This window comes from Xenopus tropicalis, chromosome 1 (genome assembly GCF_000004195.4).
Source record: "Xenopus tropicalis strain Nigerian chromosome 1, UCB_Xtro_10.0, whole genome shotgun sequence".
Lineage (NCBI taxonomy): Eukaryota > Metazoa > Chordata > Amphibia > Anura > Pipidae > Xenopus > Xenopus tropicalis.
The window spans coordinates 115,835,750-115,863,015 of NC_030677.2; the positions used below are offsets into that span (position 1 = coordinate 115,835,750).

At 36.8% G+C, this 27,266-nt stretch overlaps 1 protein-coding gene across 1 annotated transcript in view; it reads left to right on the plus strand.

Annotated features, from left to right (window-relative positions):
• The window catches only part of svep1 (sushi, von Willebrand factor type A, EGF and pentraxin domain containing 1), a 170,136-nt gene that overhangs the window by 28,527 nt on the left and 114,343 nt on the right, over positions 1 to 27,266 (plus strand). The window contains exons 4-5 of the mRNA XM_012953387.3: positions 23,460 to 23,618; positions 25,311 to 25,490. Of these exons, the coding sequence (XP_012808841.2) occupies positions 23,460 to 23,618; positions 25,311 to 25,490 (339 nt within the window). The remainder of the gene's footprint in view (positions 1 to 23,459; positions 23,619 to 25,310; positions 25,491 to 27,266) is intronic.

Below are 27,266 nucleotides of genomic sequence, written 5' to 3' on the forward strand. Positions count from 1 at the left end.
CTGCTTTCGTATTCGAATCCCCATGCATGCTTTTTCTGGTTTGAGTTGAGTGCTCGGTGCTCACAGCTGAGGCCTATATTATGCCTTACAGTATTGATATACAGATATCCAGCTCTGTCTATACTATTCCCAAATTAATTATAGGTCTGTGAGATGGTAAGGAATCTTCAAAGTAAATAACTTTTATATTATCTTTATTTATGTCCTTTGAGAGTTGTATTGTATGTATCTATGTATGTATGTATGTATGACTAATAACTACATGGATACACAGTGCTGTAAAATCTTACATTATACACAATTACACACAGGGAGGACAAGTGTTATAATAAATACAATAAAAAAGTATAAATACAAAGAGATTAAGTGCAATGTGCTATGAGACACAGCAGGAATGAGGTCCCTGCCCCGTGGAGCTTACAATCTAAGTGGTTGGGTACCATACAGGCACAAATTGGAAGGTATTCAGGCACAATTTGGAAGGTTTTCAAATTTTCTGGTGTGTGAATTTTGTAATTTCCAGTGTGATCTTATTGGAGGTCCCAAAAATAGTTTTAGGGGCATATTTATTATACTGTGTAAGCCAACATCACCGGTGATGTTGCTCATTGCAACCAATCAGCAATAAGGTTTGAACAGTTACCTAAAACTTAGAAAACAAAAGGGAACCCTGGATCCTCAAGGTAGATGGTAATAGCAGAACTCCCTTGCATGCAATTAAATGTCACTGGGAGAGTAAAACACAATTTTGTGAATTGCACTTGTATTCATAAATCAACCATACTATGGCAGTTGCATACACTGTGTACCGAACGTGGCAAACAAGCACTTATACAGAGTGCCAATTAATTCACCACCCCTATCTGTCACTGACATCCTATCCTATATATACAAACTGATGTTTAATTTAGTGCACATCTTGGAAAATGCATATTAAAGAGTGAAAGCACGTCTTCACAAATTTCCCTGAGAAAACATCAAACAGCAGACACATCATGCAATTTGGTGGTTGATGTCAGGCACCACTTTCATAACATTTCCGACTACAGAAAATACACTTGACTTGTAAAACACAAGGAACAAGAAATTTGAGGAATGCAGCCTAATTCTCTACTGGATCTTAAAGAAGGACACAAGGAAAACAAATGCAGCTGCTAAACAAGAAACTATAGACTTGACAAACAATGCTCTGTGCTCAGCTCATGCTGTATCGTAAAGTAACTTATTACTTTGGTGCCCATATGAGTGCTTTGCCTTTTATGACTAGTATTAAATAGAAATTGTGAGGTTTTTTAACAGAAAGTTAGATGCCCAGTCTTTTTTATCTTTATAGGGGTTGTGTTAAGTTGCTGCTACATGTTATGTTGTTAAAAAACATTGAATTGAAAACTTATTGCAGTGTGACCTCAGAATCACCACAGTGCTAGAAAAGAAACTGAATATCAAGAACATTTTTTATATTATTTTGATATAATATCAGTTTTGGATTTCTGATAATTTACTTTTCTTCCATTTCAAGAAACCCTACAACAGTAGTGATGAGCAAATTTTCTCAGCAGGCATGGATTCTCAGTGAATTTCTGCATTTTGGCATTGGCTAAATTGTTTTGCTAAATTTCTGTGGAAATTCGCTGTGGAAAATATGTTGGCCATTGGATTTTTAGCAAATTTTTTAGCAAAGCGAAATGGGACAGATTCCCATTGAGGTCCATTTATACATTGTTATTACATATTATATTACATTAATTAATTACTAATTAATTAATTAATTAATTAATTAATTGTATATTACATTAATATTACATATTATACATATTATTTCTGACTCTGTGTGGTTTTGCACTATGACAGGAGGTAGCATTAGAGGGCACCAACTTGCTGCATGGCCCGAGGAGACTGGGTACAAACATCTGCCTAGTACCTGATACATATGGGGTTATGTAATAAAAGGCACTAAGTTTGCCCAGGAGCAGTAACCCATAGACCTTGAAAATTCAGGGACACGTCTAATAAAAACACAATGCAAGACTGCACGGATTGCTTTTTAACTAAGCTGCAATCAGTTCAGCCCTGCTGGCTGGATTTTCAAGTGATCTGGTCACCCTACACTTGATGATTTCCTAACATGGGCATTGATTGCACCTGTGCAGCTGCATATATACCAGTCAGATATGGCTTTATTTTTCAAACTTGTGGATGATTAAAAAAAAATTATTATTCAGCTCTCTTAGCAAAGGTTTCTTGAAAGTTGCAAGAAACCTTGCAAACCTTACAAACTTTGTTGCATATGATCAAACATTAGATTTACAAGGCAACAGGACCAGAACTAGGGGTAGGCTAATAAAGCACGGGCCTAGAGTGCATGAGGAGCACTAGGCACATAACTCTTATTTCTGCCTACCTCTAATCCAGTGCCCTGTAAGTCCCGGAGTATTTTCAGATGCTGGTGTGAGGAGTCTCAAGCTTGGTGCAGGGATTCAAGGCCACTTGCATTTGTTGTTTGGAATAGCACTACAAATTGGCATTGGCAAGCACCACCCCTCCTCTTACTATGAGTATCATCCCACACCCGCCAAGTGATGACTCCTTATGCAACTGTTTCCAGCTGAAGTGGAACTAAACAAATAAACTGAAGCTTTGTGGATAAGGACCCACATGCTGCTCCTATAGTGCAAGGCAGATGTATTATTTAATCTGCTTTGCTTTTTTAGGTTATTCTTTCCTATTAATATATTTTGTTCATCTTAATGTTAGTTTTACATTTTAAACATATCCAAAAAGATATATTAATACTATTTAAAACTTACTGGGCCTTTACGATAAGCAACAGACTACAACATTTTATCTATTTTATGTTCTTAAACAAGGATTTCAAAACCACTGACATTTCATTACACTCTTCTCATATAATTTATCAGCTCTTGCTTTTTCAAGAAAACTACTGGGAAGTTACATTTCTTTGTTATTGCAGCATTTTCCTTCTTATTCTTTGCCCAAGACATTGTGTAATATAAACACTTGTACGCGATAGTTCAAATAATCTGTTTTTGTTTCTGGCTATTTTGGGAGAGCAGATCTCATATTTAAAGCCTGGGCAGTGTGTCTGTCACTGTGTTATGGAACAGAGTATCCTTGTTTTGCAACAGCTCAGTGCTTCTTTAGGTTCAAGGATGGCTTTCACCTGACCCCTTTGGTTTTCCCTTTATCAAGAGTTTTGCAACTCATTTTCTGTAAATCGTTAGTGGCAAAACCCTGTTGAGCAATAAAGTTAGAAACACTGCATATTTCCTCAGCACCTTTTACTTTTCTGCTTCTACTACGGCAGCTGTTTCATTTGCACAGGTCAAAGCAGGGAAGCAATAAATATTATAGCAGCAATTCTGTGTTATTTCTTTGGAGATCGCGTTGCATAGCGGTTTACATTAAGCAGTCTGAATTACTGTGCTAACCAGGTACTGAAAAATGCCAGGATAATGAAGGTTTTTCTCCTTAAAATTATTACATAGTTGGAACTGTAAGTTAAATACCATTAAAGGAGTAGTCCCCCTTCACAAAATGTATTCAAATAGTACACCAAAAATAATGACTTTTGTTAGTCAAGCTCTATTTTGCATAATTTTTCTAAAATGTATGTTTTGTTATCCCATTCTTAAAAGGGATCTAAAGCCTTATTTTATAGACTCTTTCTTTAGCTCCTAAACTTAAAATAAAATATGATTATTACAAGTATGAGACCTGTTAGAGGACCTGGGAATTTCTGGATAAGGAGTCTTTCCATAATTAAATAAACCTAATAGGATTATTCTGCTAACAATAAGGATTAATTATATCTTAGTTGGACAAGTATAAGGTACAGGTATGGGAGCTGTTATCCGGAAACCCAATATCCAGAAAGCTCCGAATTACGCCAAGCTTGTCTCCCATAGACTCCATTTTAATCAAATAATTCAGATTTTTTAAAATTGATTTCCTTTTTCTCTGTAAAAATAAATCATATATTTGTAGTTAAGTAGACATACTTGCTGATTTTTAATCAGTGAATTTTGAACTAATTCTTTACAGTGAGACTGAGCTACAATCACAAGTCAGAGAAAAGTAGATAGGCCCATAAGTAGCAGAACATATAGAGTCAAAACTTAGCAGCACCAAAGTAATTCAATGATTTTAATCATACTGTTTTCAGTAAATAATGTATGTTTAAAAAGATTTTTAAAATTGATTTCCTTTTTCTCTGAGAAATAAAACAGTGCTTTGTATTTGAACCCAACTAAGATATAATTAATCCTTACTGGATGCAAACCAATCTTATTGGGTTTATTTAATGTTTTATTGATTTTTTTAGTAGACTTATCCGTTAGTAGACCCCTTATCCAGAATACCCTTGGTCCCAAGCATTCTGAATAACGGGTCCCATACCTGTACTGTTTTATTATTACAGACGAAATGGAAACCATATTAAAAAATGTGCATTATTTGACTAAAATAAAGTCTGTAGGAGATGACCTTCCCATAATTTGGAGCTTTCTGGATAACGGGTTTCTGGGTAATGGAACCCATACCTTTATATTATTCTAATGATTTATTTATATAGCACTTACATATTCCACAGTGCTTTACAGAGATTATAAATAATTCACATCAGTCCCAACCCCTGTGGAGCTTTCAATTTAAGGCTGATATGACACGTGGCACAAGTCTCTGATTTGGCTTGGTTGCAGGCATGCAGAGCAGATTTCAGCGCAAAATGCATTCTTATGCATCTCAGAGAGCTGATTCAAGTGTAGGGGCAGATAGATGCAGGCTGAAAATCTGCACACGTGGCATAAGCCTAAGGTCCCTATCATATTCAATCTTCCTTATGATATATTGGCATAATATTCCATTTGCCAATTGACCTTTCTGGATGTTTTTGTGAGTGTGGGAGGAACCCTGAATACCCCGAGGAAAAGTACTAACTTCTTGCAAAGTGCCCAAGCTGGAATCAAACCCATATACAGTGTCGGACTGGCCCACCAGGATACCAGGAAAATTTCCGGTGGGCCCAGGTGTAAGCGAGCCCTTCTGCTCCTGACCATTTGGCCTGTTTCATGGTAATTCCCTATTTGTGAATGGGAAGAAAGAGGAGAAGTAGATGCTAGCATGTAAATAAAAGAGACTAGGAGAATAAAGAGGTTGGGTGAGGAATGGAGGAAAAATAGCTTGGAAAGCAGGCCTACGGTGTAAGGTTCTCTGGTGGGCTCCTTGGTTCCCAGTTCAACACTGCCCATATAAACCCTTTTAAAACTTCTTTACATTCTTTAACGCATGAACATCCTCTCCTTTATAATGTATACCTCGGTTCAGTTTTCCAGTGACCTCCACTCAAGCTGGACAACTGCTGGCAGTGCTCTGCAGTTATGTTTGGACAGCAAAGCAGTACTGCCAAGTTTCAAGCCTGCTTCTTTTCTTTGACATCAGAGGGAGTGACAGTGCAGCCTGCGGAGTACAATGTGTAACATATGAATAGACAAGGCTACTATTTATTTTGTACAAGGATGAGTAAGGAGGAGGGGAGGATGTTGACTTGTTACTTGCTAAATGTGTAGGACTGTTTTAAGTTGTTTCTATTGAAGTTTCAAAGCTTGTGAAGAGTTTGTAAAAGATTTGGATCCCCTCTAACTGATCAGTTTGATACATTAATTATAGCATTGTTCAGCAGCTTTCCTAAAGTCTGGCACAAATCAATTGTGCCAATTTGATTCACTAGTTGCTGAAATTTCTCCGATACTGAAGATTGGCAACCAAGTTTACAGAGGTTTATATGAAAAATAAAATATTATGCATAGTATACTATTAAAAAATCAAAACTTGAAAGAATAACTTTTCTGAAATCTGGGTATTTTAAGGGGTAGCAACACCTTTAAATCTGCTGCAATCTTAGACATAACAATGGTCGCATATGTTAATGTCATTTCAATCTAAAAAAACCTAGGGAATATCCCTTTTATGCAGGGTGTCATTTATTGTCCCATTTGGTTGGTCACACCCAAGGGGATGTAACACCATAGCTGTGGACTGGTAAGCCTTGACATGGTTGTTAGAGTTAAATCCCAATAGAAAGCCTGTGGAAACTAAAAGAAAGCTTGGTTCATTATCTGCATTTGCATGGGCAAAACTGCAAGCTGATCCATTATATCCATATATTTTCCGCATTTCAGGTATGTAACAAAAAGTGATGTTACAATAAAAAATTCAAAGCAACCTGGAAGGCAAAGACAAGTGGCTTAGACTGACAAAAGGTTAGCATTGCTGTCTTGGAAGGCTGGCCTTCTGGGCCCTTTAAGCAAAGAGTTTGCATGTTCTGCCTGTGATTGCATGGGTTTTGTCTGGGTATTCTGGTTTCTGCCCAAATTCCAAAAACAAACAGGCAGGTCAACTGACATTTAAGGAAATTGTGTGTGAATGTTATAGGGGCCATAGATGGTAAACTCCACTGCAAAATAAACCACTGTGACTAATGCATATGTTCTGCAAAGTGCTGTGTTAATAAAAGATAATAAATCAGACAATTTCTTTGAAAGGTTAATTGAAAGAATTTTAAATCATCAGTAGATGAAGATGAAAATCATCAGGTAGACATGCAATATTGACATAATGGATAAGGGCCAGTAGAAAAGCATAGCTTGAAGAAAGCTGATCGATAAAGAAGTCCAAAAGGAGAGTTAAATGGCAATATATAATAGTTGTGTGATGTGCTACGATAAAGGCAATGGTTGAAGAATAAAGAACCTAAAATATGAATGGCTTAAATATAGAGAGCGGGTTCCCACAGTGGGTTTTGTCAATAGACACAGAAAACTTGCAGCAAAAGAATTATGTACTAATAGACACTGCCTGTGCCTAATGTCTAATTTATGTAATGTAAGTTTCTGCTACAAATTTGTATGGGAAATACAAGAAAGCTAATCTGAATTGCTTCTTTTCTTTAGTCCCTGCATGTGACTGGTATGGGAAACTCTTTGACTGCCTTAACTTCTACACAAATACAAAGCTAAATAGTCTCAGATGTTTCCCGTCTAGAAGCAATTTTAGTTTTTTTGCATTGTGGCGGGATCTGGTGCCTAGTAGTATGCAGGACAAGGTTTGCAGCTAGAATACATAAAGTGTGCCATTACACTATTTACATGTAATTACAACAATTACACTAAACAGTAGTTTAAATTATAAAGCTAAACATGATGTGATTTATTGCAGCATAGTAAAGGGAAACTATCATTTGAACAAAAACAACACACTTACTTAAAACAGTACAACGAGCAAAGTTTAGTTAGACTTTTTTTCAAACTGATTGTTTTTTTTCTTCTAATTTTATATAGCAATATATTTTATTTAACTTCCATCTAGTCATAGTAATAGAGATGACTCTTCAATAGAAAATGATTTGTGATCAGTGAGGGGTCCTTAAATAAACAACTCATTATACAAATTAAAAAAAGAGTTTAAAGGAGGGATACTGTGTAGCATTATTTTTATTTTATTTATCTTGCTTAATCATATATTTGTAGTTAAGTAGACATACTTGCTGATTTTTAATCAGTGAATTTTGAACTAATTCTTTACAGTGAGACTGAGCTAAAATCACCAGAGAAAAGTAGATAGGCCCATAAGTAGCAGAACATACAGAGTCGAAACTTGGCAGCACCAAAGTAATTCAATGATTTTAATCATACTGTTTTCAGTAAATAATGTATACAGGTATAGGACCCATTATCCAGAATGCTCGGGACCAAGGGTATTCCGGATAAGGGGTCTTTCCATAATTTGGATCTCCATACCTTAAGGGGCACATTTACTAACCCACGAACGGGCTGAATGCGTCCGATTGCGTTTTTTTCGTAATGATCGGTAATTTTGCGTTTTTTTTCTGCGTCTTTACGATTTTTGCGTAAAAACGCGAGTTTTTCTGCGTCTTTAAGATTTTTGCGTAAAAACGCGAGTTTTTCGGCGTCTTTACGAAAGTTGCGCAAAGTCGCGATTTTTTCGTAGCGTTAAAACTTGCGCGAAACGTCGCGCCTTTTAAGTTTTAACGCTACGAAAAAGGCGCGACTTTGCGCATAAGTGTTAACGCTACAAAAAAATCGCGACTTTGCGCAACTTTCGTAAAGACGCCGAAAAACTCACGTTTTTACGCAAAAATCTTAAAGACGCCGAAAAACTCGCGTTTTTACGCAAAAATCGTAAAGACGCCGAAAAACTCGCAAAAAATACGAAAAAGTCGCAAAATGTTCGTTTCCAATCGGAATTTTTCCAATTCGAAATCGTGTCTTAGTAAATCAGCCCCTAAGTGTACTAAAAAATCAATAAAACATTAATTAAACCCAATAGGATTGTTTTGCATCCAATAAGGATGAATTATATCTTAGTTGGGATCAATTACAAGGTACTGTTTTATTTCTACATAGAAAAAGAAAATCAGTTTTAAAATTCTGAATTATTTGATTAAAATGGAGTCTATGGGAGACAGGCTTTCCATAATTCGGAGCTTTCTGGATAACGGGTTTCCGGATAAGGGGTCCAATACCTGTATATGTTTTCAGGCCAACACAAACACACATTTTAATTATTATTGCAATTATTTAATTATTCTAATGAGAAATGTCCGTCTCTTTTATGTTGTAATAAGCAGTGGTGCTTTAAAGTTTGTGAACCCTTTTGAAATCTCAGTATTTCTGCATGAAACATGATCTGTTCATCACAGAAGTCTTAAAACTAGATAATGAAAACCCAATTAAACAAATGAGTCAGAAACTTTGGATCATTTTCCTAAATTAATAACATTTTTAATTTAGTAAAATTATCTAAAGTTATATATTTGTTAGTAGGAAAATGGTGTGAACCTTTGCCCCCCTTGGGGAGCAGTAACCTCAACTAAACATTTCTGGTAACTGCTGATCAGTTATGTACATCTGTTTGAATGAATTCTAGCCAATTTCTCCTTACAAAACAGCTTCAACTGTAATTCGGATCTCTATACCTTAAGTCTACTGAAAATTAATTTAAACATTAATTAAACACAATAGGATTATTTTCCTTTTAATAGAGATTCAGTCTATCTTAATGGGATCAAGCACGTGGTACAGTTTTATTATTACAGAGAAAAAGGAATTCATTTTTAAAAAATTGAATTATTTGCCTTTAATGTAGTATATGGGAGATGGCTTTCCCATAATTCAGAAATTTCCGGATAGCGGATGCCATTCCTGAATATCTTTACCTCTGCAATTAGGTAGCTTTCAGAAATTGGTGTGATTAATAGACATTTTATTCAGATGTAATGCTGCAGAGGATTAAATGTTTCTGGGCTTTCAAGTATACCATAATTTATGTTAATAGCATTAAAAGAGATGCTTCATGCAGTGCAAGTTTACTGTCAGCTAGCCTTTTGTAAATCTTATTGACTACTTGTGTATACAAGAGATTATTGAGAATTAGTATAATACCCTATTACATTGATGTACAACATTGAGCGCACCAAATTGTCTGGTAAGAATAAAACTACTTAGCTTTATATTAGATATTAAAATTATAAAAAGAACTGTGTAATATTTATTCTTCTCAATAATTTGGAGTGAAAGAAATATATACTGTATTTAAATATTTTTAGAGTGTTGGCCTTATGTGAGAAATCTTCTCCATTGAATTGCTACAGGAAACTCACCCATACTGACTTCAATAGAAAACACAGAAACTTACATTTATATTACTGGCAACTGTAGAAAAGAAGTAAAGCTACACAGAACAAAACAACTAATCACAGTAAGCCTTTCTGTACTCTATTCAGTGAAGTTCGGCCCATTGTCTCTTTGCCCTTGTACAGTATATTGCCCTTTGCCCCTGCTACTCAATAAGGTCTTATTAAAGAAAGTAGACCATGAAATGTTATGAGATACCGTAAGTTTATTCAGGTGGGCTTATATAGAAAAGGTGAAAAAACACTATCTGAAATTCCAGAAATACAGAAAGAAATGCATTTTTTTACACAGACATACCTGCTTCCACATATTTAATAGAAATCAAGATAGATTGTTTGTTCTGTAAGACCAGTTTCCCTTCCCTCTAAAGCTGGCCATATGCTGAAAGATCCACTCATTTAGTGAGGTCACCAAACAAACTGATCTTTCTCCAATATGCCCACATATTGGATTCATCCAATTATTTGGCCCTCAAACCAAACAATTGGATCACTGGATGAAGACCGTCACGGTGAGGACTGAATAAATGAGTCAATGTGCTCCTCACCCCAACATGATTTTTAAACCTGACCGGTCGACATCTGGCTGATTTTCGGCCAGATATCAGTCGGGCAGGCCATCTAAGGTCCCCATACCTGGGCCAGTAAGCTGTTGACTCCAATTGAGTTGGCAGCTTTTATCGGCCTGTGCATGGCCACCTATAGGCACACAGTGTAATACAACCTCACCTTGTTCACTTGTTAAGTGATGGATGGATTGTGGGACTTACAGTACCGCTGCTGTCCAAAGTTGGTGACGGACTGATTCTGCGGAAAGCAGAATCCCAGAATCTATCACTTTCCAAAAGCATATAATGAGGGAGGGCTTGCACTACACTGTGAGTCTACAGGGGTTGGGAAATTGTTCTTTCAAGTAAAATGGCTTCCTTTCAGTCCACTGAGTCACATGTAAGCTATAAAAGTTGGTGTGCCATGTATAGCATAGCTGTGGTCTTCAAAAGTATATATGACATGTGCACATATACAGTGAAGTACTTTGCACAATCCGAAGATGTACTTATTTTGGCATAAGCTGAATATCTCCCCTCAGACCTCTACTACGTCTTATATATAATGACAGATGGCAGACAAGAAAAACAGTGCCTATTTATTTTAGTACCATTTGATAAGTTTTGAGCTATTTTATGAATTACTGACTAGAGTCACACTGTCCTATCAGAGAACCAGAGAATCCCCAAAGGTGTGATGCCTTAGCCAAAGACAAAACCAAAGAAGGTACCAGCTGGTTTCTCCTATTCCCACCATAGCCCTATATCACATCTATAGCTGTTACCATTGTCTGTATCTAATTATTTTAATAAGGGGTTTTGGATGTAAGGCTTAACAATGGGCCCTAAGATACTAGGATCCCCAAAAAATAAGCACTGAAAATCATAGATATTCTGAACTTTTGAATTATACCCTTTCACCCCAAAACCAGTATTTTTTGCTGTACAATGCTTGATGAAATATATGAACTCTCCTGTTTTCGGAGCACACATATAATTGTAAGACACATCCATCAGAGCCTTACTGTATATAGTAAATGACTTGTTTATTTATGGTGACATCACTGCTTGCAATCATTTTATTTTCTGGCCTAGTCAACCGCATAATTAATGTATGTTAGTTATTCTTATGAAAACGCTCTTCAATGTTTTGGAAAGATTGCATGACTATTATGTCGCCTTCGTGTATTTTTCCTAGTATCAGTGATTTTTCATATAAAAATATTTTGGCATAATTATAGCTTAGAAAATGTCTGGGAAAAAAAGAAAGTTCATATTTGTATTGCTTACATTTAACTAATGAGTAGTTCACATAAGAACCAATTGTTTTTCGATTGTCAGCAGTGATGAGCAAATTTGTTCACCAGGCATGGATTTACAGCAAAATTCGGCATTTCACTATTGGGAAATTTTTGTTGCGAAACATGTGCAAAATTTTGCAGTGGAAAATTTGTGGTCACGTAAAAAAAAAAAATTGTTGCGCATGTCAACAAATGTCACACGCATGAAAAATTTTTTTAAATCTCGAAAAAAAATTGTGTTTCATGAATTGTTTTTACACATTCTAAATTTCCACACTTTTATTATAGAATATGAATGTGCCAGATTTTTGGCCCCTAGTGACCAAACCTAAGTTTGGGCTTATAAACAGCTGTTAACTGTTCAAAATTACAGTGAATGTATGTTCAGTTTAATTAATGCACAAGTTGTAAAAAAGCATATTATATTCCCTGTTAAACTAAATTTATTAAAGGTACTTGTGTCAAAACGTACTCTTTGCACTTCCATATAATGTGCTTGTCAGCCCTCAGCCCTTCCCGTCTCCTGCTCTGAATTGAGCGTATTTGCACCTCCCAGCCTTGCTGTAGCTTCAGGGTTGCCTCAGTGCCCTGTATCAATAGGCACAGTGCACTTGTATCTAAAGAATCAGGGGCACATGTCCCTATTTATTATTATTAACATTTATTTATAAAGCGCCAACATATTCCGCAGCGCTGTACAATAAGTAGGTTTCATACATTGGACATACAGAGTAACATATAAAGCAATCAATAACCGATACAAGAGGTGAAGAGGGCCCTGCCCAAAAGAGCTTACAATCCCTATTTGTGCTGAACACCAAATATCTTAGTAGTGCAATTGTGTCTGATATATGGAGCATTATTGCTGCACTGGCAACAATTGCAACACCCCCTTGTGACTGAAACATCACTGGTATTCTATGCTTAAAATTGCACTTTGCTTAATGCACTCAAGTCATATTGTAAATGACCCCTATATTAATTTTACAAAGATTGTACTAGTATAAGGTCAGTTATCTGGAAACACATTATTCAGAAAGCTTTGAATTATAGGAAGGACATCTCTCTATAGACTCCACTTTAATCAAATAATTCAAAATTTTAGAAATGATTTTCTTTTTCTCTGCAATAATAAAACAGTACCTTGTACTAGATCCCAGCTTAGATATAATTAATCCTTATTGGAGGCAAAAAAATCCTGTTCGGATTATTTACTGTTTAAATCATTTTTTAGTTGACTTAAGGGTATGGAGATCAAAGATCCCTTATCCAAAAAAAACCCAGGTTCCGTGCATTCCGGATAACAGGTCCATACCTGTATTTGAATGCAATTGTATTCACTGTTATATTTTGAGCAATGGCAACCAGGTTGATTTTGGGTACTTTTCAAGTAGCAGTTGTACTCAATGGGGGAAAGTTTTGTAATGGATACTATGCAAATGGCCAGACATGCATGGTCACTTTCTATTGTAACTGCACAAAGTTGTTATGCCTTCCCTTACTGATGCATCATGCACCCACCGACATTGTGCACCATGGTTGGGCAATATCATTGAAATCAGCCAACCCAAATCTGGACATGACTAGTTTAAAGAAATAATGACACCTGAAATTATTTTTTTAAAAATATATCATAACATTGTCTTTGCATGCTGTTTATAATTTTGCCATAAAAGTATTTGCCTGGTGCTTTTACCTTAACTATCCAATCCCCCATATTTCTCTATGTGCGGGCTGCCATATTTATGCAGCATTAGAATTAGCATTAGAAGCTATTACTGAGAAGTCAGGTCAACAAAACAGTCAGGTTTAGAAACATAAATTAACTTTTAATTACTTACAAGCATCCCTATCAGCAAAAAATACATCAACATGACCTTTTGGTAACTTTTTATTTTTATCAGTATTTTGACAGTATCACTCTAAGGGCCCGATTCACTAAAGTCCGAAATAAGGATTGCTATTTATAGCATGCGTTAAAAATCTTATCACTTCTTATTTTTCGCTCGATTCACTAAAAGGACACTTGTCATAATTAAGAAGCGATGTTCTTGGCGTTATTTATCTTGCGACGACATATTTTCAAGCAATATATTATGCAGCGCACAACATATTACGCAGCACGTTGCTTGAAAATATGTCGTTAGCAAGATAAATAACGCCAAGAACATCGCTTCTTAATTATGACAAGTGTCCTTTTAGTGAATCGAGCGAAAAATAAGAAGTGATAAGATTTTTAACGCATGCTATAAATAGCACTCCTTATTTCGGACTTTAGTGAATCGGGCCCTAAGGCTCCAGAACTACTCCAAGAGGTCACAAAATGGTGAACCAGATTTAAAATGCAATGCTTTCCTGACACACAATACAATTTTTGCTTTATTATTTTAAAACGTTTGCTAAATATATATTTTCTTACTAAATGATGTTTGTTTTATTTATATATATAATATATATATATATATATATATAATGTTTTTTTTTTTTTGAAAAGTGAATTCCAGCTGCTATTTCCTGAACAGATAACACATATCCAACAGGCCCACGTGTCTGAGTAGTTCTTTAAAGCCAGCAGATTTATAGTATTGCTTTTCTGACAACTGTAATATCTTGTTGAATCTTTGCGCTTTGAACTAAAAGCCAGAATTGCACACTGACCTCCTAGTCTGAGACAGGAAACATGATGACTATGCAAAGGGCAACTAATTAGGAAACCTTAAAGAAAGCCATAGCCCACACTCCCAGCTAAGCATGTCGTGTCAGAATGTCTTCTGCAGGAAAGGTTGCAAAATGTTTAAGATTATTATCACAGAAATGTCATAGTACAGTAAATATTTTCCTCTTCAGAAAGAGTTTGGGCGTTCCTTACCAAAACACTCCAAGCTACAAAGCATTTTTATCTATTTCCTAAATAAAATAATTGTTATAATAAATTCATTGGCTATTTTAGTTCTGCTTCTTAGAGTGTGGGTGTGGTACCACACAGGAGCACTGATGTTTTATATGTCATGACACCAGGCTGAAACACAATATGGCCATTATTCCATATCCTACAGAATGCCGGTGGTTGGCATTATCTCAGCATGTATTTGGTAACTAAAACTTTTCTAACCAATCAGTGGCTGAATGGAGGCTTATTTTGGAAGGTGTGGAGTTGTTTTTCTACAGAATATTTTAACTTAGCTCATTCTTATACTGAGTTCTTAGCCTTGTTTATGCTGATTATTCCTATCTGTTAACAAGATCATTATTATAGTGGTGTGTATATATATAATATTTCTTACTTGCCAGTAAAGCATAAGTGAATATAATCAAAATGAGTCTGGATAACATCATGCACTCTGAGATGCCAGCATTACATTGTGTAGATTCCAGTGAAAGACCATTCTTGTTCCAGGAAAGAGTAAAAAGCAGGCTGAAATCCAAGGGGCCCAATGTCAAGCAAATACTGTGATATCTTCGTTGAACTTCCTTACCCACTTGAATCTGTCAAACTGTTCTCTGCTGGGTAGTAATTCTTAGTTGTACTGGCAGTGCTTTCATCCAGATTAATCTGCATACTGATAGTTTCCCTGGTCTTTTTCTTACACATATTTCATGTACTTAACTGTTTTATATACTCAAATGCGCTTGTTAGTTTTGGAGCACATTGTTAGTGCCACTGTATATGTTTGATAATAGATATAACATCAAAACTCAGCTTAGCCTTAAAGTGATACTGACAGCCAGTTACAATTATTTTTTACACCTGCTGTTGTGGTTTAATTTGTATCAGCTTTAAATTCCTTATAAACTAAATCTGCAAAGTTTTTTTCACTTCATAATTATGGTAGCACGAATTACAGACCCACGGAGCATCCATGTTTGTTCCCCTCTTCCGGGTTTTAATTGAAATGCCTCCCAAGTGAATAAATATGCCCAATCACAAACCTGCAACGCCCCTTCTGCTTTCTGCTGGTGTGTGACAAGCTCAGCTCCATTGTCTATGTGTAATGGGGAAGGAGACCCCTTAGAAGCAGGCACTGGAGAGCTTAAGCTGGCCTGCTTAAGCCCTTTGAAGTAGGCAGTCAACGGAAAGATCAAGCCTGTCTGCTATCTAGTTCAGAACGCCATGCGATGCTATGCGAGGGAGGAGGAGCAAGCTGAATCCTCCCAGTTTATAACATAGTCCTTTTGACAGATTGAGAAGCTACAGTCGGGTTGCCAGACAGTTGGGTTCAGGATCTTCAGTAAGATTTATGTAGAGAAACAGGACTTTTAGGAAAAAACAGTCAACATGACCTATAGGTAGGTTTGGAAGTAGGCTCATATTTTTAAAAGAATTTTTTTGGTGTCAGTATCACTTTAAGGCAACTGTTTCTGCTAATAGTACTTAATATTTAATAAATCTCTTCATATGAGTATCAAAACTATGGGGGAATTCACAAAAGTTGTGATATTGAGACAAAATAAAAGTGGAGATAGATTTGTCTAATTTTCCGCCTTATTCACAAACCTCTATCTCTATCTCCACTTTGGTGAATTTGTCTTTCAAACAGGCAGTTTTCAGATTTTGTCTTTTAGATGTAATTTTACCAACAATTTTTTATGAATTTGTCTTTAGCCCTTATTAAATCTGTTGGTGCCATCAAACACAGTCCCACATCTACATGAGCCTTGGAATAAGGATTTTGCCAGCAGGATTTTGCATGTCATTTGCTGTCACTTCACTTCTGTAATGAGATTTAAGGGTCTAAATCTCTTCTTCATGGGAAAAAGTGAATCAAGGGACCACCCTCTGCACTACTCTGCCACCGCACTACTGATTACTGGTCAACAGCAATCCGGCCCACACACCAACATGCCCAGTGAAAAGGGGTCCAACAGAACCAGGCCTACCAAGTTTTTATCCAGTGCCCTGTTGGGGCCAGTCCAACCTTGTACCCTAATATCCCAGTTGGGGTGCCAGCATGCATATGATAATTACCAACATCGCTGCCGGGACAGAAGTGACACAGCTAAAGGAGGTAGCCAATGCTGCCAAGCAACTCTGTAGTTCTGGACATGCTATGGTGGCACAGATAAGTTGCGGCAAGTGACAGTGTCAGCAAAACACAAGATCTGACATTGATCTGACAGAGTTACACTGAACTTTACTCCATTTTGAAAATGTCAGGGGAAAATGTTGTTAAAATGTTGTATAAATGTAATTTAAAAGACAAATTGACAAAAGTGTCTGGAAACTGTTGTTCTTTCACTTATTTGGTGAAAGCTGTGATTTCAAATATAACCTACATTTAATTTTGAAAAAGAAGCCATTTTATGTTTTTCAGGGGACCAGTAAAAAAAAGGGTGTAAGACATGGGAAAGTGTAAAATCTGGCAAGGCCACTGATAAACAGTGGAAAATGTTGAAAAAAAAATAAAACCAGGGTATGTAAAATTGAGGTTCCACTGTGCTACGGTTGCTACAGGGTTGCTGTGTTTTCAATATGGGACAGTTACTGGCAGAATAGGAAACAAAGTAACCAAATCACATTCTTTGTCCATTGAGAATTTGCTTGTTCTTACCAGGAAGTGTACAATTTCCTACAAGGAAAGGAGCCAGAGGGAACATTCCAAAACTCTAAGTTAAAAACCAAACAATTTCCCCACTGTACTATAATATTAAAGTGCGGGAATACTCTTTCCCTTATGGGGAATTAAATTTGGAAACTGCTTGATTTATATTTATTCTGCATAGAGAGCTTTGTTACAGATTGTAGGCATTGACTTGATGAAATACTAAATTTGTGATGTTTTGGTTCATGGCATTGTCACCTATCTTAGTTTATTGTGTTATTTATATAGTGCCAACAGATTTACACCGTGCCTTTACATGATTCACATTAGTCCCTGCACAACAATGTCTCAAGTCCCTATCACATTCATTTACAGTAAGGCTAACTAACTAGCCCGTATGTATTTGGGGTGCTGGAGGAAACCGGAGTACAAAGAGGAAACACAAGCAGGCACAGCAACAACATACAAACTTTTGGCAGATAGTGCCCAAGACAGAACTGAACTCAGGACTCAGGAACCAAGTCCTTCACTAAGCCACTGCAGTGTGCTTAATTTAAATGTGTCTTGCAATATAGGTATTTGAAAATATCTTTCTGATGTGCAAGTGGTGGTTATGTCACGTTTATGTCTAAGGCACACCTCAATGTATGTGAATACTAAAAAGTGCGGAAGTTTTTTGGCCACAACCCAGAACACTCTGTGCCATGCCCAGTTACACCCAGGCACAGCCTTGATTTACCCAAACCCAGTTACACCCAGACACAGCCCTGATTTATCCAAAACCCAGTTACACCCAGACACAGCCCTTATCCACCCAAAACCCTGCCTGCTTTCTGGTAAACCTTGTCAGAGATTTTGGATAACCCCATCTAAACTGATATCACTGGAAGGTGTGTTATTGTTATTTTTTTTTGTGTTATTTTTATACTGGAGAATTCAGACCACATTGGTCCAGGATCCTTCCTAAAACCCCTTGTTTACTTCACTGCAGGATTTTTAGGCTTTAATGGGATTACCTGAGTGTCCAAGATAAAAATTCTTACCAAGGAAACAACTCCACTGCAGATCTAAAATATAGAATTTTGTAACAAAAACAGAAAACTGCCCAGCATTAAATAGTAGGTTCTTTTAAAATAGAAAATGCATGGGTGATAGTATCTCATTAAGGATTTTGTACAATCTCCCATATCCACATATAGTTATTTAGCTTTCTTCTCTTTTTCTTGTTAATATGAAATTCACAGGGGGACTGAAAGCTGTATTTCAGCAGCAGTAAGAAACATACACAAACCTTGGGAGAATTAAGTTAAAAGTGCTGCCCATGCTAACTCCTAATGTAATTATTTTTTCTATTGTACAAACACATTGTGTGCTGTCAATAATAAATTAGGCAGGACCTGTTACTTTACACAAGCAAACACTGTCTGTATATTTCTTGTCTACTTTTTGGCTATGTGATTGCACTTCCATACAGCTTTGTGAGCTTTTATAAAACACTGTATGGTCAATAATATTCAGAGACCGCAACTGTCCAACATTTCGTTCTGAAACCAAGCATTTCAATATCAAGTTCTTACTTCTGATGTTTTAACAGCCTCTTCTGGGTAGTCCACAAGAGTATTAATTTGGAAACTACAGTTGGATATCATGCCCGGCTTGCAGTTAGTGGTTTAATTTATCCCACAAGTTGGGTTAAGGATTTCTTGCGTTTCCTTATAAGCACAAGTGCTTTTTTTTTGCCTCTTCTGCTGAATCATGTACAAATACACCCACTGACAGCAGAGAACACTGAAACTCCAACTACCCAAGACATGGCAGTATGTCCAAGGTTTATTAATGAAATGTGCACCTGCAATACTGGTCATTTTGATGCACTGGGTGTAATTGAGCTGGGCCTCACTAGACACATGGCCGCAACAACACTGGGAAAAACATTGCATTGTTTTGGAAAAAAACATAGCAATTCATGTCTGAAAATTGTGAAAATTTTTTGCTTTTGTAAATGGTCCTTTGGTTGTAAAGCTTGATTTGTGGGCAGGGAAATTACTCTGCTGAAACAGAAAAGGGTCCTGCTAAACATAGAAACATGTGTTTGTTAGGAATTTAATTATACATTGTAGCATTAGCTTAATTTTACTGAAACCACAAACAACCCAAACCATTATTCCACCTCCACCAAACTTTGCAGTCGGCAATACACATGTTCAACTCATTTTCTCGATCTATTTACCAAAACCAATCTTGTCCTTTAGGCTTCCACATGATCAAAAGAAATTAATCTGTTTAGAGAATGAATCTTACATTCTTTCATTTTTCCCTGAGCTGTTGTTTCTTTTAGAAACAATACACCAGCTGGACAAACTTTAAATGGCTATCTTATTTGCCTTTCTCAATTGTCCCTAGGTAAGGGCAGTAGAGCAAAATCCAAAAATTTGGTACCATCTAGTGAATTCAGTTTTCCTCATCCTGTTATGTTAATATCTACATGTTGTAATGAAACTGCTAATGCCAGTATTTGCAAACACACCTTGTGTCTCAACCCTTTCTCCTTGTAGATTGTAAGCTCTTTTGGGCAGGGCCCTCTTCACCTCTTGTATCGGTTATTGATTGCTTTATATGTTACTCTGTATGTCCAATGTATGTAACCCACTTATTGTACAGTGCTGCGGAATATGTTGGCGCTTTATAAATAAATGTTAATGTAATGTAATGTAATATGGCCTCAAAATATTCCTTAGTCTCATAATTCAGCTGATCAACTGAATTAGTAAACCTCAACATAATTTATTTATATAGCGCTAGTAATTTACACAGCAACTACAAGGGGACCCAGCGTGCACCCACAGCCCCCATCCCTAGCTGTCTGTTGACAGCTGAAGTTTAAAGTGCAGGTGAGGGGTTTTGCAGAGAAGATTAGCAATACTTAATTCCCATAATGAATCTAATGGAATGCCTAATTTGTGTCAGATAATAGTAGGCCAATGGAGGCTACCTTTTAATATCACCAAATGTAGAAAAGTCAGATCATGCATCCAGCTTCTTCCATTCTGTCTCTTGGGCATCTCTGGTTTTCCTTTATTAGCAAAATTGTTTATTTTAATGAAAGCAGCCACAAAACTTGGCACAGTGGCATATGCTATCTTTTTCCGGAGATAACATTTTACTGGGTTCATACATGGCCAATGTTTAATGCTCTCAAATAATCTTTGGTGTTTTTTGCCTTTATCAAGACATTTTATGGCAAAAGTCTGACCTCATAAAGTCTGAAAGTGATATAGTTCTTTTGAGATATTTTACTTGGATGTCTACGTTTGCTTTTATGGTTGAGGGTAAATGTTTTCCTGTGTTAAATCTAAATGTTAATGTAACCCTATCCTCACCGCTTCTGGCACTTTTGACAGTGTTACACTCCACGTGTGGCGCTTACCTGATGGCACGGGACAAACCTGAATCACTCCGCAGTGGTATTGGGAGAGACTGGGTACCTGGTACTTATTAGCGCAGTGCCTCCACCTAGTGGGATCCGGGAGTGCACCTACGGGTGGCCCCACTAGGAACAATAATAATGCACACACAGTACTTGATAAACGAAATAACTTTTATCTGAATAAAGGGGAAACTAACTAGCTTTGCCAGCGCAAGCTATCTCACTAACTATGTACAGTCCTTTAGCTCAGTCCAAAGGAAAGTTTATATACTTTAATCTTCAAGCGCTCCTTTATTAGTTTCACTTTAATGATACTCACTCCAGGGATCTCTTTGGGCGATTCACACAGAATCTTCAGGCGAGTCCAGCACTCACAGCCATGCAGTGCGACTACTAGCCCCTTTAGGTACTCAGATGGGATTCCCCTGCAGGTGTTTGTTCCTCCAGTCAGGACTCCTCACAGGATCTCTGTCTCTCCAGGTACAGGGTCTGCCTTCCCTGTACCAGCCTGTTCCAAAGGCCAGCTTCTTCTTGTGCTGCTCCTCTCTCTGAGCCCACGTGCAGCTTCTGGAGCTCTGGGACTTTCTGTCTCCTCCCTCTGGCTTCCTCTCCCAGGCTGCTTTGCAACTTCCGGCAGCCCTGAGCTTGCTGTTCACCTTGTTGCTAGGCAGCAGCTCACAGCACAAAGTCTCAGTGCCAGCTCCCCTACAGGGAACAGCAGCAGGAGGGGGGTAAGTGCAGGGACCCAGCACTACCTCCCTACATTAACAAGAACTGACAACTGTGTAAAGTTCTGCAGGTTCTTAGTTTCTTAGTTACCACATTCATTTCTTTAGCTCCAGTCTTAATTATTTTACAATTTAGAGTAATTTTATAGCCAGAGTACAAGCTCCGTCAGAATAGCAGGACATGAAAGTGATTCTGACTCTTTCCTCTTTTTAATTGGAAAATGTCAGTAGCACTTTAAAAAGCTGCCAGGCAACGTTGTTTGTTTTTTTTAATCCTACTCTGGATGCCAGTTTGTTTACCCTTCATCTCATCCAGCTGCTGTGCTGAGTATGCAGCCTTTTTGTAAGGTATTGGGGCAGTCTTTGGATTCGGCGAAGATAAGGATTTCAGTGGCACTCCAGTTTATCAGATCCTTGCACTGTCCCCCATTTTGATATTTAGACAGTGTGCTCAATGCAACCACTCGTTATTAAGAAAGGCCAGCACCAGTAAATTTCCATACTTGCTTCTTGCAGCAAGTTTCACAAGCCTGAACCTAGCAGTAATTCCAGTCTTCCCCTAGCAGGTTGCATCCTTGAACAAACTGACTTTTGCCAAGCAAATGAAACACTAATTGGGGTTATATAATAAACGTTACTTGCCCAGGTACATCCAATCAACAGGTGATATTTACTGTTCACCTATTTAAAATGATACATTTTATTGGCTTCTATGATTGAACATGAGAATTTTATTAGCGCACTTAGTGCCTTTTATTACACATGGGGGTTATACTGTTATCAATGCCCTCCATGTTGATGTGGCCGGTAGTGCCACAATCTTCACTCTAGGTGGAGCATTCTCCAGTAAAAAATAAAAATAATTTGGGGCCAATTCACTAAAGGTTGAAAAAACGAGTGCTATTTATAGCATGGGTAAAAAATATTATCACTTCTTATTTTTTGCAAGTTAACGATCGATTCACTAAAAGGACACTTGTAGAAGATCACATACTTGAAAAAATCCGAATGCAAACTCCATCTTGTCACCACAGACAATCACCAGCTGCAATTTTGTTCAGTAATGCCTACTCCTGGGAGGCGTTAAGTTTCACAGTAATTATCGTCACATTTTATGCGTTTAACGATATCATGTGTTAGTATTATTTCTATGTGATAATTACCACAATACGATAAAAATAACATTTTGCGATAATGCACTTTTTAACGCATGCAATATAAGTGATAACACATGCAAAATTACGTTGATGAATTGGTACTTATTTATCACATGCTTTTTAACGCAAAAAAGTAGGCGATAAGCGTTAATGACCTTTAGTGCATCGGCCCCTTTGTGAAAATTGCACACTGCACTGTATTTGGAAATGAGCCTGTTCAACAAATGCGTAAGGTAACTCACAACCACAACTTCCCCTACATGCCATGACAGAAGATGTTTTAATGGAGAAGCCGTAACATATATTTCATATGCCACCGTCATATTACAGTGGGTAGTGGTGGGGTCCTAAAACTCATTTTTTTAAAGCATTGTGGGATGCAGGTCTTACAAATAAAAAACATTTTTATTTCACATTTATGAAAAAGGGGACTGATATTATTGTCTTTATGATGGTATTATTACGTCCTCTGAAATAGTTTGTGGATGGAGATGTCTAAGTTACCAACTTTAATAATCTTAGCATAACCCATACTGAGAGCTTACTGTCCATCTAAGACTATGAAGATTTTCATTCATCCAAGTCATGGTATATTAAGTATAAGTAAATATTGAGCACTGGACTTGCTGAGTAATCATTGAAGACGTTTTACTTATCCGAGCATCTTCTTCAGTTCAACTGACTAGTATGGAAAGTCCTTTGCATATAAACTCTTCCACTACCAGTCACAATGGTGTATTATAACTCTTCAGATAGGTGACAACTGAAACTCACAGAGGTTGTGAATGCTATGCATTTTAGGATTTTTTTTTATACATACAGTGCTGAGATTCTACATATGGTTCTGTATACTGATGCCCATAATGGAGTTACAATAATTTCTATGAAACTACTCATTACTTAACTTGTTGTCTCTTAGATTATATTTTGCTGTATGTGTTATTTCCAGGTTCTGTTTGATAGTACATTTATATATCATTCTGTATACCTCATTTTGTCATTGATGATAAATTTATGCATTTGTTTAGCTTGCCCGCCAGGAACATACAAGCCTGAAGGTACTCCAGGGGGAGCCAGCACATGCATCACCTGCCCTGATCCAAACCATACCTCCCCACCAGGAAGCACATCAGTAGATGATTGTGTTTGCAAGCAAGGATATGAAGTTGAAGGGAGTGTATGCAAAGGTAAGTTTGAAAAAATAAATTTGTAACTCTCATGGTAGATTTACATGTATTATTTGAGTAACAAAATAGCCATTTTTTCAGCACACCTCAGCATATGTTTATTTGTACATCTTACCGATTTCAAGATCCTGTTCCACCTGGGTTGTCCACATTTTTAAAAAGAGAAATAGAAACTTATAAGAATCCACTTATAGGCATTCACAGGGTGCACAAGAAGGATATTTAAAGGATAAACAACTAATTACTAAAAAAATAATAATGAAAAAACAAACATAGTCTTAAGGGAACAATAACAATAAAATATGGTGGACATTAGAAGTAACAGGATACATCAGATTCTTAAGTCATAACCTGGGGGAACCCAGACAACAGTTCCCCCAAGGTCCCAATCCCTGCCACTATAGGTCTAATAGATTTATGAAGCTGAAGGTGATGATATTCAGATATCTGTTGATCAATTTCACCAAATGACATGGGCCAACAATAAAATCAAACAACAACTTTTGGAAAGTATATAAGGTATAATGTGTATATAAAAAGTTTTGCAAAGAGCTCCAATCGCATAGTTAGACTTATAAATGATTATGACCCCACCTTAATTTATACATTAGTCTAATGACTATAGATTCATTGTTCTTGAGGGTCTTCTACAGACTGAATTTAATCTTTTGTAATATTAACATGGGAATAACTCTGATTATTATACAAATAAATATGCCATATTTGTACCTGTTTTTTAAATAAGCTGACTGCAGAATTCCTTGTTTGAGTTGGATAAAAATCAGATTTAGCTTTGAATGTGTATGTTTCAACAGATCATCAGTTCACACCAACGCTGCCCAATTCTTTATAGTTCTCTCTCTGAAAAAATTCAAGTTCCAAAACTAAACTAATTTCAAGTTCAAAGATTGTGGGGCCTGTTCTCTAGCATTCTGACTAGAACCTATTTACCCCATGGATACTCCTTTAAATCCATGATTTTTATGGCCAAAAGATGTGGTTGTAGGCCAACTGTGGTCGTAGACTTGCTTGGCTCCAAAAATGCAAGGATAAGCATTGGATGCATGTACCATTAATGAATGGTGTTGATTTGCACAATGACTGTCTTTGCATGACTGCAGCTGTAGTTGTGTTTTGTAAAAAAGCCCTATAGCAATTAGTGATGTCAATTTAACAGGGTGAGTCGCCTTACTGAACTTGAGCCCTACGTGCATATTTCCCCTTCGGCTGCCTTTCTTTAAAAAATAAAAATAGTTCTGATCTTTTAAAGTCACAAAATGAAATGTATTCTTGGAGGAATAGCTCAAATGTGTATATGTTCAAAACCTTTTGTTGTCTAAATATACTGTCATTCTGTCACATTTGAACTTAGATTTGGTGCCATCTGCATGCTAGTGTCCAGGTCACAAATATTCTTAAATCAGCTGGCAGCGATCCTCCTAGGGATAAAAGTTATGGAGGCATACAAAGAGTACTTTGGCCAAAATATTGCTGGCATAAATGTAAGGAAAAGGCTTGAAATAGCCTGACTCTGAAATAACTCTGAAAGCTATTGTTACACATGAAAATGTCATATCATATTTTCTAAAGTGGTTACTTTTTATATATTTATGTAATAGCTATTAATTTTATTATATTTACACAACTATTTTACCCGTAACATTTTATATTTTTGTTCTCAAATGCAATTAGTTGTCCACTGCCCTGAGTTACGGCCCCCTGAGAATGGCTATTTTGTCCAGAACATCTGTAACAATCATTTTGATGCTGCCTGTGGAATCCGATGTAAAACTGGGTATGACTTGGTTGGAAGCAACATTCGCCTTTGCCAGCCAAATGGTCTTTGGACGGGCTCAGATGCCACCTGCAGAGGTAAGATGTGTATTAATTAATTCTGTCACCTTTTCCCATTAAGGCAAACCAGCTACAATAATTCAGTATCTAACAGGCATTATAAACAGCTAAATATATAATCAAACAAAAGCTTAATTTCAATAATCCCTTAGGGTAATTTCCCACAGAGAAGTTAGTCACCTGATGCAACTATACGCGACTAATGTCTCTATAATGCTTTTCAATTTACAACAATGGGAATTGCTGGTGGAAAGGCCTATGTATCGCTTTGGTTTTCCAAAGTTGTGCAAAGTTTCCTCCTGCAGGCAACTTCATGGGACTTCGGAAAACTGAAGTGATGCATAGGCCTTTCTACCGGCAATTTCCTTTGTTGCCAACAGATAGGCATTCCAGAGAGATTAGTTGCCCACGGGACATTACCCTTTGACTTAACTCCACTAGATACTGTATATCATGATCTTGATAAATTACTATTATTTATATAGCTACATTTTTTCCCCTGCAGTGCTTTACAAAGTAAGGGGATATAGATACATGACCAAAACTGTTAACATATACAGACAAACATTTCTTTAAAACAGATTTACAAATACAATTGGATATTGTTTGGGACAACTGAGGGAGGGCCCTACTCAGGAGAACTTACATTCTAAGTTGAATAAAAAACTTCATAGACGTACTTACTTCCAATTAAGCAGTACAAATTCAGTGCCCAGAAAAATAAAGTGCAGTGAATTCTCATTTAGTCACATGTATCATCATATGAAGAGCTCAGTAATCTGTACACAATATGACTACAAAACTACTGTAAAGTGCTTTTTGCTCCACCTCTTATTTCTTCTATGTGCCAGCCACACTTCTCTGCCAAACTATAGAACCCCCCCTGCTACTGTAGGTGCTTCCTGCATACCATATTTGGATCACTTGAAGTAAAATGACTATAAGTTATTAAATAAAGAATCTTTTTTGCCTCCAAGATTTTTTGAAGAAAAAAAAAGTCATGCTGAGGAGTGGGAATAGCCACAGCATGTATGGTTATTATAGCATATCAGTTTTGTATTGTTCACCCCTACTTTCTACAATAAAGTGATAAATATGTATTAATTGTACAGCAACATCAACTGACAGAATAATGGTATTGGGTGTTTTTCATTAATGGTCTTAGTGGATAAGTTCCAGAATATCTTTTAGGGCTCTTACACACAGGCTTTTTTCTGTGTTTAAAAATTAATGCTGAGAACATAAAAACCCATATATTGTTTTTCTATGTGTTTTTTTTTCAATACTCCTAAGTGCCCAATGCAGCCTTAAATTTACTACCAAAAGCAAGAAAATACAGCTTGTGGAGTCTAAAAACCCCACATAAAACGGCCATAAAATGAAACTCTGAACACTCATGAGAACAACCAGGCAAAATATAATGAATCAATTAGCTAATGTGTTTAGGTATGCTCAGAACTGTGTCTCAAATGCACAAAAATACACCTATATATAAGAGCCCTATAGATGGTAAACTGTATTGAGGGACCTGACTGCCAGTTTTTCTGGTTCCAGGTAAAGTGTCCCTTGATAGGAGCCATGCATCCATTTCTAGGCAATGTGTAGTTCACATACAGTTTACTGGCATGCAAGTGGTTAAACAGCAACACATATTTAAATTGCATGTAACAAGGTTCATGCTGATACATTTGATAAAAAATGTGTTCTCAGGCAAATAGCTGGCTTATCTTGTCATTTTGTAACAGGCTGTCAGTGCAGAGGACTGCAGTCTTGATCATGGGAAGAATCTTTTCT